This window comes from Notothenia rossii (genome assembly GCF_949606895.1).
Source record: "Notothenia rossii genome assembly, chromosome: 8".
Lineage (NCBI taxonomy): Eukaryota > Metazoa > Chordata > Actinopteri > Perciformes > Nototheniidae > Notothenia > Notothenia rossii.
Window position 1 is genome coordinate 8621155 of NC_136906.1, and position 17912 is coordinate 8639066.

General features: G+C 40.3%; 1 protein-coding gene across 2 annotated transcripts in view; it reads right to left on the minus strand.

Moving 5' to 3' along the window:
• LOC307014590 (protein kinase C beta type-like) overlaps nt 1–17912 on the minus strand; it is a 104258-nt gene that overhangs the window by 60235 nt on the left and 26111 nt on the right. For both annotated transcript variants that reach the window (XM_079642587.1, XM_079642586.1), the window contains exon 3: nt 11677–11759. In XM_079642587.1, the coding sequence (XP_079498713.1) occupies nt 11677–11759 (83 nt within the window). The remainder of the gene's footprint in view (nt 1–11676; nt 11760–17912) is intronic.

A 17912-nucleotide genomic window follows, 5' to 3' on the forward strand; every position in this document is an offset into this window, starting at 1 on the left:
TTAAGCGACCCAACGTACGTTTATTGTAAAATGCGGCCATAACTCTGGCTAGGAAGGTCGTATCAACATGCTCCCGTCTCGAGCACTCCCGCAGCCCGAGCTACGAGTGAAAGAACTAAACTTACATGAAATTTCCGTTGGGTTGCTTTAAAGTCAAGCTTCATTTTAAGATTCACCCTGTAATAGAAACATGTGATGGAGCATTACTAAACCATCTAGGAAAGCTCCATTGGAAGCCATTTGGAAAGGGCAGGCACTTTAAAAAATCGCAGGCTTTGCGATTTGATAATCGCATAATTTAAAATCGATTAATCGACACACACACACACACACACACACACACACACACACACACACACACACACACACACACACACACACACACACACACACACACACACACACACACACACACACACACACACACACACACACACACACACACACACACACACACACACACACACACACACACACACACACACACACACACACACACACACACACACACACACACACACACACACACACACACACACACACACACACACACACACACACACACACACACACACAGAGAAAAACATCCAATCCACCACTAGAGAAGGTTCCAGGTTCTGCAGTGAAGCGGGAATGCTTTAATGTAGGAGTTTAAATATTTCTGCCAAGGGGATCCTTCACAGTTATGAAACATGTAGCTACACTGTTGAATAACAATATACAAATGATGCTGAGGTGCATGGACAGCACCAAATATAAGAGCTGCCTATCAACAAGGCAAAATATCTCTTAAGAGAAGATATAGTATAATGCTCATTTTCAGGTTCATATATTAGTATTTAGTGTCTCTACTGTGACCTGTGTACATGCTTTAATGTTCAAAAAGCTCCTCTGTACTACCCCTTAGCCTACAATGTGTTGGAGCGCTAGCCAATAGAAGTGCAAGTGTTACATAGTGATGTCACTATGTTATTGAAGTAAACCAATGGAGGCACACAAACCTATACAACATACTACACGAAACAGAAAACCCCAAAACGCATAATAGAGCCTTTTATTTCTGGTTGCCGTCACGAGTCTCTAATGTGTACTGTAACGGCCCGTCCACACGGCGGCGTGCGTTGAAGCTTCAACGCTTCTTCCCATTCACTTTGAATGGGGTGACGTCAGGCTTTGCTCGCTTCAAAAGTTGAGCAATGTTCAACTTTTGAAGCTTCGGCAGAAGCGTCAGCCAATCGAATCATATGCCAGTACAAGCTCTAGCCAATCAAACCGCGTACTTGTGTGTCCGGGGCTGGAGATTCATGTGATTGGTTGTTGGTCGAGTTTCAGACAAGCTCACTGGCAAGCTTCAACGCATGCCGCCGTGTGGACGCTGCTTAATAACAGGTCTCTTTGACAGGTGTGTGTCTAAGCCTTTGTATCATATGAGCAAGAAGAAATGTGCTGATGGATTTCATCGTCTGCTGCTAATCTGTCCTGGAAAATAATGCTTCATATAGGCTGAATTATATCCAGCTTCCCCAAGGTGTCTTCAGGTGTGTGTGTGTGTGTGTGTGTGTGTGTGTGTGTGTGTGTGTGTGTGTGTGTGTGTGTGTGTGTGTGTGTGTGTGTGTGTGTGTGTGTGTGTGTGTGTGTGTGTGTTGTATATTTCTGTTTGTGCGGCTGCCACTGATCGCATGTTTGTAGGTGTCTTGGCTTCTATGCAAAGCAATGCGTGTTTGAATTTGTGCGTACGCATCTGTGTGCGTTTTTTTTCTTTGTATTTGTGTGTGTTTGTTTCTCTGTATCTGTGTGTGTTTGTTTCTTTGTATCTGTGTGTGTTTGTTTCTTTGTATCTGTGTGTGTTTGTTTCTTTGTATCTGTGTGTGTTTGTTTCTCTGTATCTGTGTGTGTTTGTTTCTTTGTATCTGTGTGTGTTTGTTTCTCTGTGTGCGTTTGTTTCTCCGCTGCTTATCAAGGACAGGGCCACCTCCTGCACGTTTTTGTTCATCTTGAAAAACAAGGGAACATTGTGCTGCTGTAGCTCGAGTGACGAGCAACAGCCGACAGGGAGTGACATGAGGGTTGATGAGAGGGATGACAGCTTCTTTACAAACACCAATGATAAAATACATCCACCTTGAAAATGCAAGGACTCCTCAGAAACCCCCCCACAAATCCTGTCAAAACAAGACATAAGAACAAGAAAGGAAAAAAGCAAATAGGGACAAAAAGCCTTTTCTTAGAAATCAGAGCATGTGATCTCTTGATAGAGGGAATAAATGTCAGTCAATCTATTTCTTGTATTACACAAGCGTCATCGTTGAAAAGCCTTGAATCAGGCCAGTGTTAGAAGTGGCAAATGTCCCTGGGGTTTTCATTGGCTAATGAGTTTGACATATCTGTGACCCTTTGTATCAAAGGTTATGGCCTCAGTAGACATGAGATTCCCTCAACAGACTGTTTCTTTGTATTCATTTAGGTGAAGAAGTGCAACAGAAGAATCACTTCCACCTTGTTTCAGGAAGGTTTTTTAGAAATAAGTGAAAGGTCTCTCAAAATAGGAACTTAGGAGGCAGATTAGTGATGTAGAATCAATACAAAGGTAACATGTGTTTAAGTGCACTGAAGAAGACCTACACTCATTATAAAATGTTTACTGGGGTTATAAATCATGTGAGAAGTAGGGTCATTTTTTCACAGACTTCACACCGCTTTGTTTACACTTCACACGTTTAATTTTTGCAACAGTTTGGGCCTCTTCTTTCACTTGATTTGACTCTCTTAGACCCCACTAATTGAAAGCAGATGGTACAGTGTGTGCGCCTGGACAAATGCGGGTATTGCGCCGCATATGTTGTGTTACTGGGTTTCCAAACTGAAAGCGCTCGTAACATCAGCATATGATGCCAGAGCAGCCATTAGTCAGAGCTCCAACTCACACACACAAACAAACACACATACATTTACTCAAGTATTGCACTTTATTACAATTTTGGTGTACTAGAATTTTCATTTTATTTTCCTAGTTTTAACAGTACATTCTTTAAAACAAGATTGTACTTTTTACTCCAATACATTTGCCTGACAGCTTTAGTTCATTTACACATTCAGATTATTAACTAATACAAATTACTTCAATAATCATAATGCAGTATTTCAATAAATATGATTCTGGGAGGCTGTGTCTCAGTGGATAGAGTGCTGGACTTTGAATCAGGGGGTAGCAAGTTCGAGTCCCACTGCAGTCAGCATGTCGTTGTGTCCCTGAGACACTTCACCCCAAATTGCTCCTGTGGGGATTGTCCACAGTATTGAGTATGTAAGTGGCTTTGGATAAAAGTGTCTAACAAATGACATGTAATGTAATGTACCGTAATTTTCGGACTATAAGGCGCACCTGAATATAAACTGCAGCAGCGGCATACCACTCTCGGTTCCACTTTCACTTTTGCGCGCTACCTGTCTCACTCTTTTCCGGCCTCCAGCTTTTCCTGCTGGAACCCGCCGCTTAAAGGTGGGGGTCCGCGGACCGGCCATAGAGCCCATAGAGTTAAAGATGTTGGCCGTTAGCTGTAAAAATCCATAGATTAGCCGCACCGTTATATAAGCGGCTTATAGTCCGAAAATTACGGTAATGTAATGAAATGGACCGATACGCATCACGAGTACTTTTAGTATTTAAAAAGGGGCTTTATTATGCTCAGGCCCCTTCCCTGTAGTGTGTTAGGTTTGTGTGCATGTAAATGGCCTGCAAAGGCTAAAATCCCAAAGCTCCCTCCTGAAGATGAGCATGATACGGTCCCTTTGAGTACATTTTGATGACAAAGTATAAAGACTGGTTCCTAGCAGACAAGACGGAGAGTCTTGGCCTGCAGTCACAGACATACAAACTTATTTCGATTTTCCCACTATTGATTTGGTCTTCAGTCCACTCACTCTTCTTGAGTAAGTGCTTACTGACATCACAACGCTGGAAACCTAACCAAATGTACTGTGGAGAGAAATCGTATCATGAACCTGCAGTGTTTCCAATAACAAGATGCTAATGGTTGGTTGTAGAATGTGCATATCTGGACTAAATTAAATCATCCATCTTGATCATTTATTCATCATTCAAGTCTTTTTTCCAGTGTAATCAACAACCATTCCTGTTAAAACTTCTCACTTATGAGGATTGACTTTGTTCTGCTTTCTGACATTTAATAGACCAAACAATTAATCATGTTATTGACAAAATAATCTAAAGATGAATCGCTATTTGATGATTTTTCGAGTGGCTATTGTGTGATGGTACATTTGAAAGTCTTCCCACCCACCTTGATTTATTTACCGACTGCACAAATCAGAACAAAGCTAGCTGTAAGTATACAAAGGCTGCTTTTCTCTGTCCTGATCAATAAAGCGAAAGCAGCGCCATTGTGTTTATCCCCCTCAGGCTTGTAATTCTTCCTGAGGGACGGTTTAAGTGTTTCTCTGAGAGGCTTTTTAAAGGATTTCTTGTTGATTGGGGAAGACCCTGCGAGGCAATCACAAATGAAAACAATAGGTTATTTTAATGTCATTGCAAAAGCAAAGAAGAATGGACAAGTGATAAAAGCAGAGAGAGTAAGAGAGTGAAGTGAAGAGAGTGGTTTCTTCCTCACACACACACAACGCAACTCCTACCTCTCCCTGCCTCCCTTTCTCTCTCCTATCCTCCTCTCAAGAATGACCATGTGGTACCAGTGTGGATTGAACCATCTGGTCACACATGCTGTAAATAGATGATTGAATATGCACAAAGTCCTTTGAGGAATCACATGTTCAGTTGTTTGGCCAAGAGAATGGGGGAAAGAAAAGAAAGATTAAGGATTGAATTTAAAGGGGCCCTATCGTGCTCGTTTTCAGGTACATATTTGTGACATGCACCAAAACCTATATAACACACTTCAGGAAATAGCACTCTGACGTCGAGCAAGTTTTCCACACATCTTAAAGTGGGGAATATTGCCTCAAAATGCCTCTGAAACAGAATATTCCTAATGTTGGGTGTGGCGGTGCTTCACGCTGACATTGGGTTTGAACCTGAGGCTCTTTCAGTGTGCAGACTGTGTGGGTTTCCTCTTCCTGGAGGTTAGGTGAACTGTACACTATAAACCACCTGCAGCTGTGTATGTGAGTGTGCTTATGTGTGTCATCCCTATAATAAAAGGGTCCAGGTAGTGACCTGCCCCTCACATGCTGACATGGACTCTGGGGGGGGGTAGAAATCTATACCATCCTGCTTCAGATCTGAACACGCTCAACACAAATCAATGTTGGCAAATGAGAATATATGTTGTGTGTTCATACTTTATTTCTCAATGTAGACTCTTTCCCAGTGTGTGTATCCTATAAGTGCAGGTGTGTGCTCTGACCGTTGTTGCATGTACTGAAGATAGACATGCAGACGATTTTAGGGGGAAAGGAGAAATAAAATCTAATTTAGCATTTAGGAATCTAGCCTCACTCGGACCAAAAACAGCACTTCTTGCTCAAGAGAAAAGGCTGGATGTTCCCTTCTTTCCAATCTGTATGCTGAAGTAAGCTAAGCAGTGAAAAATAATTCTTCTTATCGTTCTAACTTTTGACCAGAAAGGGTATATTAGACAATTTAAATAATGACCTTTCCTTTACGGTGGAACAAATTATTCACCTACAAAAAGGTGCACTATGATACTTTTTTACTTAAACCAATACCTAGAGACAAAAATATATATTCTGTTATATTTTATGCATAACTTCCTGTTTTGAAATCTCTTAACATTGCTATACAATGCTCCAGAAATGTGTATGTTTGTAGTCTCTATAATATTGTCTTCCCTATTCAAATGTCATGATTGTCTTTTGTCTGATTTTGAATGCATAACACAGGGTGTGTTTAATGCAGTTTCTTCCACCTTTTACATTTGATTTGAGGTTCTCTAAGAATAGAGAGTGTAATATGCTGTACAGTTTGTAAAGCCTCTTGAGGTTAAATGTGTAATTTTGGACTAACAAAAAAAAAAAAACAAGGCTTGACTTGACATTTCTATGGGAAAAATATATTTCAAGAACTCCAGGACCAGTGGGAAATAAAGATATCTAATTATGGGCTCAATCTCATCTTCCACATTTAGTTCTAAAGCCTGTCGTAGCAGTGCTTTCCTCGTCTTGTGTATTCTGTATATTTTAGTATCTCGACCGCTAGTATACACACGCGCACACACACTGTACTCACACACACACACACACACACACACACACACACACACACACACACACACACACACACACACACACACACACACTCTGTGAGCACTATACCATTAGCGGGCTGTGTGCATGAAATGTAGGTTTCATTAGAGGATCTCATCCCTTGACCTCTCCCACAGGGAACCCATTCTATTAACCCAGATCTATAATTGACTTCTTCTTTTAAACATACATCGCCGACAGAGAGAGGGAGAGGCAGGGAGGGACTGGCAGGCGGTAAAGAGACAGTGACACAGTATGAGTGATTGGGAAGAATATATCTGCTTTCTGCCTGTTTTGTGTTCCTCTATCAGCTGCATCTACGTGGTTTCCTTCAATAACATCTCCTGCTGTGCTGTTTTTTTCATATATGTGACCCATACACACGGTTATCTGATTCAAGGTCTCATAGTAGCAAATACCAGAAGAGTCGTTTTATTTTTGAAGCAGATAAATCCTACTACCACTGCTTATCTCATTTAAATCGCTTTTTTTGGTAAATAGTATCCAGATCATTCAGAAAAATAGTGACTTAGTATGAGAAAATGAAAAGCAACAACATGTTCTCATTTCATCTCCTTTTTTCAAGCTTGTTTCCAACTTTCCTTGTCAATTAATTGAGTAAAGGATTATTTGAGTTGTTGATCATTGAGACTTCAAACTGACACAATTGGCAGATAATTAGTCCTGGGACATCCGTCGGGGACACGTTAATGTATTCAAATTAGGGCTGCAACGATTAGTCGACATAATCGACGACGTCGATCATAAAAATTCGTCGACGCGGAATTTTAGTGTCGACGCGTCGTATAAAAATAATCAGAGAGCCGGTAACGTTAATTCAAAACTGCGCAAATGTTCATTTGTAACTGCAATGCACTACAGGAAGTGCTGGGGGCAGTATACTCTCCATTGTCTGCCATGACTGCATTCTGTACTAACAACAAAGAAGAAAGAATACGAACGATGGCGGAAAGGAGAGAGAATGAGGTTGATGAAGAGCTCAAAAAAGCGAGACCGAGAGTTTCGAAAGTGTGGGAGTATTTCACAGACGACAAGCCAAAGAAGTCAGTGAAATGCAGAATTTGTAAAGGGGAATTGGCATTCCACGGCAGCACTACAGTGATGCACGAGCATTTAAAACGCAAGCACCCTGGAACCGTGAGGACTGCTACTTTGGATCATGGGTAAGTTTGAGCAAGTTAGCCATAGTCATGTTTACGTTAGCTTACATGTTGGAAAACAGAACGTCTCATGGTTAATGCTTGCTAAGCAAACGCTATTTCAGTTATGTTGAGGCTGCGTGTCCACCAACGAGCTGCTAAACAGCGCCAAGCTTACAGCATAGTAGAGCACACTAGAGCTTTATGGACGCTGTAATTAATTCCAAACTTAAAATAATAATTAACAAGGGTCTGCGAAATGACAAGAATAAAATGCGATTGAATTGATCCTGGGACTGGACAACAGGGTGACATTCACAGGTGTGCAGACTTGAGGTAAAACATGCACTGGAGCCCGGAAAAGGAGCCGTGCCCACAGGAAGCAGAGATGGAGGGTGTGACAGAAATAATCGTTAGATTAGTCGACTAATCGAAAAAATAATCGACCGATTAGTCGACTACCAAAATAATCGTTAGTTGCAGCCCTAATTCAAATGTTCTACAAAATAAGAATCTGCCTCAGGGATCGCAGGGATACTCATAGTTGTCTTCTCTTAGAGAAACATAAATATGTCTACCAAGAGACAAGTGTTTATAAGAATCAAAAAGTTCCCACCTCAGACAGAAAACTTTGTGTTACCTTGGCAGAACAGCGTCGCTCAATCTTGAACTTAAGACTCTGATTAAACATTCATTGTAGCAATAAAACAGATTTGAAAAAATGAAATTTGGCTGAACATTTATTCAAATGTACCTGCAGAGAATGTTTTGTTCTCCGAGTTTCAAAAAGCCTCTGTGCAGGTGTGCGTGGGAGAAAACACGGTGTACAGATCTGACAGCATTATTAGATCATCCTCAGCATGTGATTCATAATGTCGACCAATTCAGAGAGCTGTTATGATCTCATATTGTTTCACTTGTTTCAGAACATTGCAATGAGGCAAATATTTGTGATATCCCCTTCTTCGGAGAATTGATCTAATCTCAAATATTCGGTGTTGATCAGGTTTTTTATTAGAAAACTTCATTAAAAAGACCAGAGCAAACCCTGGAAGCTGTGCATCGTGAGACTCCCCATATCTCCTACATTGAAATATGCAGCTATGGAGATACCTCACATTCCCACTGTCCAGGGACCCGGGTCAAAAAACCATGAACTCATTAAGGAAATAGCATGGTAGGGGTGGTGAGGCCCCGTAATTAAGAGCGGGGGGCCCCCTGGGTGGAGTGGCATTTAAATAGAGGATGTACAGAGTAGAGCCGCGAGAGACAATGAGGGAAGGCTTCAGGGAGAGGGGAGGTAAATGTATGCCGAATATAGTACGATAAATATAGTGCCGGAAAGGAAGAAGCTACTGTAAAGATGTAGAATCACACCTGAAGGAGTTTTCTGTTAAAGTCAAATGATGTAAAGACTTTTTGAAGAAGGTAAAGGGGAAGAAAGGACTTGCATTATCAAAATGATTGAAAGGTAAGATGTGTGAGCCTCCTACAGCTTTACCATTGAACATGTGTGTGAATCATCATGAAGGGTTTATCTCCGAGACCCTGGGACGGCAAAGATGGAAGAGTCCGTCGGCTAATTGAAATGTCAGATCAGAGTGGGTCAAGCCAAGTGTATAATCATGTGGGAAATAAGACAGGTGCATTTAGGTTTAACAGTGACTCTAAACATAACTTTGGATCACTGAGGGGAACTTATGGAAAGGAAATGGTCATTTATTTAAAATGGTTAGAGATAGAGGTGGGAGGAAGAAGCTTTGAAGGGTCTCTTAAAAGTAGCAGCAAGGACAAAACTGCTGGGAAGACTTAATGCTGAATCGCTGAACAAGCTTAAAGCCCCTACATGAATACGATTGGCTGTTTTTTGCTAATAAGCTGTAGATGAGTCGGTCATTAGTAGGGAAGCCAGAAAACTGCCGCCCACCCCTCCAAGTTTACAGTAAAACAAACTGGTGGTGTGACCAATGGCCATTTACAATTACTAATACTATTATTAGCATTAGTCTATATTTTGGTTGAAACTAAGCCAGGAAAAAAAAGAAAAACATAAATAATAATAAAAAAATATATAAATAAAATCGAATTTTAAAAAAAAAATTGATTACGGAGACTGTAACGAATATTCGAAAAATCTAATAATCGCTGGCATCCCTGGTCATTAGCTGTGTGTCTATTAACATATTTCTTTTTAGCACATATTGAATTATAGCATAAGAAAAGCTGTATGTAAACACCAGGTCTAAAAAGAGCTGACGGGCTACTGATCGATCACATGTTTGTGCTTCTGGCGAGTTCTTAGATATATTTCCTTACTGCTCGGAAAAAAGTGTGACTCCTAAACATCCTCTTCAATTCTCTCTCAGATAGTTCAATCACCAAAAATGTGTTTTGTTTCTCTTACACAACATTTCTTATTCTCATTACTTGTGAAATACAGCCTTTACCCCCAACTTCACACTGTACTTCCCTAAAACCAATTGTATTTGCCTCAAACACTAACTTGTATATTCTTTGCGACACTACAAAAGTTTGCTTAAGCATTTAATGGAAACATTGCTAGGGTGAAACATCTGATGACACAGCAGCTAGTACAAGCCCGACATTATTGCTTTACCTGAACCAAAACGGTTTGATTTCTCTACAAGGGCAACCTAAACTATATATTTCAATACAAACTAAAAACCATGCATCCTTTAAAGTTTAGGTTGTTATTGTAAGGTCTTTCTATGAACCTGCAGATATTGGTAGAACATTTTTAGAGAAGAGTCTATAGCCCTCACTAAAACAGAAACTATAAAATAAAAATAGGTTATCACTGAGTCAGAGATTGAGACGAGGACAGAAAAACAAGTGAGGTAGACGTCAGACATGGAGACATATAATAAGTCTAAAGGGAAAGATTGTTGAGACTTAACAGTTATACACAACACATCACAGGAAGCCCACAGCAGCATTTCCTCTGGAGGCGCACACTAAGTGTACTTGTCAAACTGAAAGGGCACTCCTGAGGGAGGTAAGGACACGGCTGAGGAACTCACACACACACCCCCCCACCCCCCCTGGGATTTTAAGAGGGTGAAGTTGGCATCCACAGAGTGCTCTTAAGAGAAGAAATGTGTCCTTTTAATATGAGAGGTGAGAGACGGCTTGCATTTAAATATCAAAAGACACTTGTTCTCAACTCCTTGAGAGAGAGGATGAGATTAAGATAAAAGTACTACTTAAAGACACTTCCTGAGGAGGAGATGAGAGAAATGCTTAAAGATAATTGATGACATAAGGACAAGCAAGACGTTTAACCTCCGATAGTGATTCGAGCTCATGTGAAACACTCATCATGTGACCGCAGAGAAAAGATATATATGATGTTGTTATTTTAGAAAGTGGATCTGTTTAAATACTTAAGAAGAGATAAGAGGAAGGAAGAAGTTCACTAAGATTCATTTAAGACAGCGGCTAGAGAACCAAGGGTGCTACTTTCATTAGCGGTTTAATAGAGGGTTGAATAAAACGTGTAATCAAATATTACAAATATCTCAGACAAATGGAATTTTATAGAAGCCCTATAATGCTTATTTTCAGGTTTTTGTTTGTATTTTGTGGCTGTACTGTGTTAGTTTGGGAGAACAACTTCAGGATTTTAGGCTTTGCAGACCATTTACATGCACTAAAACCTATATAAACACACTATAGGAAAGTAAAAACCCCAAAAAGCATAATGGGCCCCTGTGAAAATGTACCCTTTAACTACACGTCAACATTTTTGACATCCTATTTACAAATGAAGCCAATCCAACATCTGAAGGTATCATAATTATAATTCCCCATTATGCCAGAGCAGCTGCTCAAGTGGCCAAATATTGGGCAGCTTTGCGTATAGGTCTATATTTAAATATACAGTATTGAGTCAATCAAATATAAACATTAGATAAACTCCCCTGTCTGTGACGGTACAGTGAAACTGTCACGACAGGAAGAGGGAAACGAGAAGAGAGAAAGATGGAGGCTGCTCAACCGTAACAGTTGTGCTGACAGGTGATGGAGGCTCATGAGATTGAAGTGTGTGTGTGTGTGTGTGTGTGTGTGTGTGTGTGTGTGTGTGTGTGTGTGTGTGTGTGTGTGTGTGTGTGTGTGTGTGTGTGTGTGTGTGTGTGTGTGTGTGTGTGTGTGTGTGTGTGTGTGTGTGCGCGCAGTCTGTTGTACCATCTGCCTTTCGATACTCGCACTGATACGCAAACACACCCTTTTAGATGATTCATTTATTTGTACTTACGTCTGATGCAGGTCCTTTATCGGCACCTGGACACTGGAAAGTGACGAACTCATGGCAGCGCTTGTGAACCACGAAACAACACACTGCGGAGAGAAAGAGAGGGAAAGAATGGTAAATTCAATGCTTTTTTCAGTCTTCGCAACCCCCAAAAGGGCTTTTACATATACAAGTCAGCATTCGCCCACTCACACACAATCCAACAAGGCAGAGACCTCCATTAAAAGGTGCCACTTGCCCAGGGAGCCTCACATTCACACACATATACACACAGTTTGCAATTTGAGGTTCAGTTTCTTGCCCAAGCGCACTTTGTTCAAGGACCGAATCACCGACCTTCAGTTTGATAGACAACCGAGTTGGAAATTCATCATATAAAAAAATACTTTACTAATAAGCAACCAAGCTAGCTCGATTCATTTGGGAGCACTGCAAGGTCGCAGCTTGTTTTTTCAATTGGTATATTTGCTATTAAATATTGAAAGGATTCACATCGACCAGGAGGAAATAAGTAATCTGATGTCACACACGAAAAGAGGTGAACTTCCTCATGGTCAAAGCTGAAAATAGGGCTGCTCAATTAATCGTATTTTAATCGCAATTACGATTTTGGCTTGCAACGATTATGGAAATAACATAATCGAAATAAAAGGATTATTTATTTTATTTTATTATTTTTTTTATTATTGATTTTATTGGCTTTTCAGTTTAATTATAATTAAAGTTCAGGGTAATCAACTGTTAAAAACATACTGTTCACATATTGTTTTTCAATAAATGGATGTTTTCAAAGTAAATGGATAATCATTTTTAATAATCGTGATATCAATTATTGACCCAAATAATCGAGATTATGATTTTTGCCATAATCGAGCAGCCCTAAGAGACAATATAAAATGTTGAAGTGTATGAAGAATTGTAAGGTATTATTGTGTTCTGTACGTCAATAATATCAGCATACATTCTCTCACTCATTTGCTGATTGTGTAAACTAGGCTTCAAAATCATATAAGTAACATTTGTATTTGATGTAAAGCTCAGGTTCAATTTGATATCATTTTGAGTTTTTTGGCTGTCTCTGAGCTGTTAGAAGCAGACTTCACTTAACCTATGAAAAGCTTTAGCGCGGTTACGTATACAGAGGGATGCTGTGCTTCTGTCTCAACACCCACACACTCTTATTGTCGCTCCTGCACCGTTGACTCATTGTCAGCCTCTCTTTTTAAGAGCACCATATACATTTCTAGAAAGCAGTGTAAAATGTAACCTCATTAATGTTACAGTATGTACCAAAAATGAATTCTTATTAACAGAATGTCCTGTGTTTACAGAGCAGAATTGTAAAACATGCATTTAAAAACAGATACAAGGTTGGAGGGTTTTTTTCCCTCCCTAGGCACAGATTTGTTGAAAATAACAAGTAAACACACAGAAGATCAAAAGGAGGATCACAATCTGAGTGAGATGAGAAGCGTAACATGGATCCACTGTGAGGCAGGTAGCACTCGGCGGTGCGGAAACATGCAGAAGCTCAGACGCACAGCGAGCCTGTCATCTCCGCCCTGATCAATGTCGGCTCCACTGACAGGCAGGACTAACAGAGGAGGCTAAAAATATCACCGTCGTCATGATTGCACCCCAGAGTATATTTACATAGTGTGCATGTCTAAGGGAGAGATACAGAGAAGTAAATACACGGAACTAGAGCTTCTAAAGAAAGCAGCAGAATATAGAACTCGAAATATTAAAGGGGGCCCCATTATGCTCTTTGGGTTTCCCCTTTCCTCTAGAGCACGTGTCAAACTCAAGGCCCGGGGGCCAAATCAGGCCCTTGGTGGATTTTAATTTCGGCCCGCAGGATAATTTCTAATCACAGTTAGATCTGGCCCGCCGGTATATTGCACGCACACCTTCATTCAATCCTGAGGGTTTCCTCAGCTCAGAGCCTGAGCCCAAACATTGATGAACTTGCAGCCAAGATGAGACGCCAAGTACTGTATCTGGCTTGAACTAGCACAGGGGTCGGCAACCCGCGGCCCTCGAGCCGCATGCGGCCCTTTAAGCCCTCTGCTCTGGCTCCCTTGAGCTTAGACAAAAATAAAAAGGAAACAAAATAAAAGTATTTGTAGGACTATTTATATTTTGTTGCATGATTGAAATGTTTCGTATCTTGTATTTTGAGGTGATACTGTGACACATAAATAAAAAACAAAACGGTTTTAATTAGGTCAACTATAATATGCGTGACATCCTGCTACGGTCCCGGGCGAGCGCCTTTTCTTGGAGGCGAATAACCTGACCCCCGGCTCGATGAGCGAACTATGGATAAATCAAAGAAAAGTACCGGAGGAACACAGGATTTAATTCTGTGTGGACAGAGTTATCTGCTTTCACAGCAAACGATGCTGGTTTACCGGTATGTTTGATATGTAGAGAGAAGTTGTCAAAGGTGCTGCAGCCTTTACGTATCGAGGAACAACACGGGAGAGGAAGAACGTCCCGATAGCAATGGATATATGAAATGCTTTGACAATAAATACATAGGCTACAAAAATGTATCTCTGGAAGCAGTAGCGCTGTAAAAAGCACGACCAATCATCTGAGCCCGCCCGGCTAAAGTAACTGGATGGCCTACCTGCCTGTCAGCCTTCCATCTGTGCACAAACTTATCTCTTGCCCTCATTGATGATGCGCGTATTTTCAAATTCTAGCGCACTCGAGCTGGTTTCTCCATTCTTACCTACCCTACCTTTAACTATTTTTAGGATGCAGCTATGTTTTGTTTATTTCAAAGTGGGCCCATTTGAATTATATATTTGTTGCCTTCAAATGTGCAGAGGACTCCCCAAGTGCTGTGTTTAATTTATTTTAAAGTAGGCCCGTGTATTATTTGTAATTCTCCTTATAGGAGTTCTTTGTTTCTTATTAGAGGTTAACAGTTTTATATAATGTAATAAATAGCCTAATAAATGCAAAAAAACTGTAGTTTTTGTCTGATATAACAATAAATACAACTTTATTAGCTATCAAGCTATGAAATGTGTTTTGCGGCTCCAGACAAAAAAATGTTTTGGAAAAAGGAGCAAAATGGCTCTTTTGGTCAAAAAGGTTGCAGACCCCTGAACTAGCATCACAGAGCAGCACACTGAGTTTACATGGATGTTTCCTCCTGCACTTTTGTTCTTGCGACAACAGGGCATGTTTGTTTTTTTCTTTGAGGGAAATAGTTTTTTTGAAGCTGTTGGTCTGTGGAAAAATGTAATCATAAGAAATGAAGCTGCAGATAGAGCCATAAGAAATGAATGCAACTGATTATTTAATGTTTAATGTTGTTTTTATAGGCAATAATTTAAGCTTTGTTAATTTAATGTGCAATAAGTTCACTTCAATAAGTTTTGCAATACACATTAAACCAGACCGGCCCATGACTAGAACCGATTTTTTTATTTTGGCCCACTGGTTTTCGTGCATGTAAATGGTCCGCAAAGGCTAGTTTCCCGCCCTGCCTGAAACGCCTCCATTGAACTCATTTGTTTACTTGCGTAACATAATGACATCACTGTGTAACACTTGCGATTTTATTTGCTTCTGCTCCCACACATTGTAGTGGATAGGCTAAGGGGCGGGACATCTCTAAGCGTTTGACCAATCACAACAGAGGCGGTCAGCAAACCAATCAGAGCAGACTGGGCACTGGTTTCAGACGGAAACTGCCGCACTTTTGTGAACATTAAAGTAGGTAATCATGTCACAGTAAAGGCACAGAATACTAATAATAATATGTGAACCTGAACATTAGCATAAAAGAGCCCCTTAAGGCATAGGTATAAGAATACACTGATTTGTTTTCTTTTGCCCTTTTGTGTAATGCATTTAGTAAACAATGTATATATATTTCAACTGTTAAGTGGTTTTCTCTTCATTTTATTTAAATGAGAGATCAGACTGCTATTCATTCTTTTCAATTCAAACCTGCAGTGATAGGAGGGATACACACACACACACACACAGTACTTCACTCCCACACAACATCCTCACTTTGGTTACACCACCCACTCACTTCGATGGTACCACACACACATTCACACACACACACACACACACACACACACATACACCACCCACTCATTCCGATGATATTGCAAATTGAATAAACAGAGTGAAGGTGGAGGGGATCGAGGTAGAGATGGAAATAGTGAGAGCTATGTGCACATATTGCTTTAAGGCAACTGCTCATTTGGAGTATTGCAACTGCCAAATCCCTAAACAAAACACACACAAACACACCCACACACACCCTCACACAGATCTGTTACTAAAAAAACGTAACTGAGCCTTATCCAACCATATGACCTTTGGGCCAAAACAAAACAATACCTTCGCAAAAATCAAACAAAGCCAGATCAAACCGTCAAGTTTAGGGGCAGAGAGAAAATGTCCAAAAATACAGATATATCACTTGAAGCAGATTTTTTTTAAGTAAAACATTTCAACCATTTTCTATGCAATCTTTGGAGAAGGAGGGATATTCACACTTTCCATTATGACGCTGTTCATATTAGTGTAATGTGACGACCCCTGCTTGGAGGTCTCCTGTGGTGCGTAGGGCCCTTTAATGATCCTCCTCTGCTTGTGCCCACACAGATTGAGGACACCTGACGCACTGATTGAGGACACCTGACAGCTCGCACCGGAGGATTAAAAGGCCTGAGCCAGAGCCTCGAGCCTATAATAATTATATTGATACGACAATAAAAATGTGTACTTACAATATGCTCAAGTATATTCAATAAAACAAACCTAAAGCAAAAAAAGAAAATGCTTCCCCGAGGATTAATCGCACGACTTGTTTTCATATTCACTTTGATTTTGCGGTCACTTTAACTGTTTTTTTTTAATGTGAAAGGGGGCACATTTTTCTTAACCAGTAACCATAGCAAATTGAGTCAACATTGATGCAAAAGTAAGCCCATTCACTGGTTTTGTCACTGGAGTTTTAAGGGGGGCCAGACGTCCCTGAAAAAGCGAGCACTTGTTGCTTCAATCAGAACAGATCTTTGGGAAACAATTTTCTGGGGTTGCCAACAAACACCAGAAGACCAAATATTTGAAATGTTCATGGTGTGATTTATTTAATAGGATCCATTACATTTCAATAACTTGTGCAACCCTGGTTCTTACTTATAACAAAATAAAAGCACTGATTACATAACATTTCATTTAGCTGATGCTTTTTATTCAAAGTGACTCACAATAAGTGCATTCAACGATGAAGAAACAGTCATGCCATTTCCTATCTATAAACCAAACCAGATTAAGTGCTACTGCATTAGCTTCACTTAGAGCCAAATCCTTTGTAAGTGTTAAGATCTTTTTTTCTGGTTGCACAATTACTGTGTGAGAATCGAACAGCTGCAGGTTCTGGTGTCTGCTGTGCTCTGAACTGAAACTGTCTTTCCAGTTTTGGAAGATGCCTCCCCCTCTGCCCTCTTGATGCCCTCATATACTCATCTCAGGCTGACTCTGGTGGAGCTGGTACGCTGCCAATGTGCCTTAATTATTTATAGTATACATTAAATATCCATGGAAAGCAAACATGCGCACAAACGGTTTGATATACATAACAACACAGGGAACATTTCTCCACATCTTTCTCTGTCATGTTCACCGGTTTGTCTTTCTTGTTTTCTATCTCTCCCTTTCTCATCGCTGTGGCAGCGACCTGGACTCATGTTACTGCTGAGGTCATCAGCCATGTAGTGTACCTGTGGAATCTACCTGTAACAGCGGCTGAGCATTAAGTTACACTGCAGGCTACAGTTAGCACCTCACAGATCTTCTCATGCTGTGTGTTCATTCAGTTACTTACTCCCTTTCATGTCGTGCATTATGAACACTTGCACACTGTGTACAATGTGTCAACTGCCTAAAGTCTCAAATCGCATTCAGCTGCTGTGCGCTCTCTGGAAGTGATAATTACTGCTGTTGCCTAGCTATCAAAGTTATTGTTAATTGTACCAAATCAAAAATGCAGTTTGCTCAATTGAACCATTCAAATGAACAATGGACTTTTTTGGACACAAATATAGTAGTTTGTGCATAAAAAACAAATAAACACATGTTTACTCTAACTTTTATTTGTATATTTCAGTTACATAGCAACGATTGTTGAGTGTGAGACGTAACCATCTGGGTATGCATAATGCATTTTGACAAGAGTTTGCTTCACCTATGCCCTC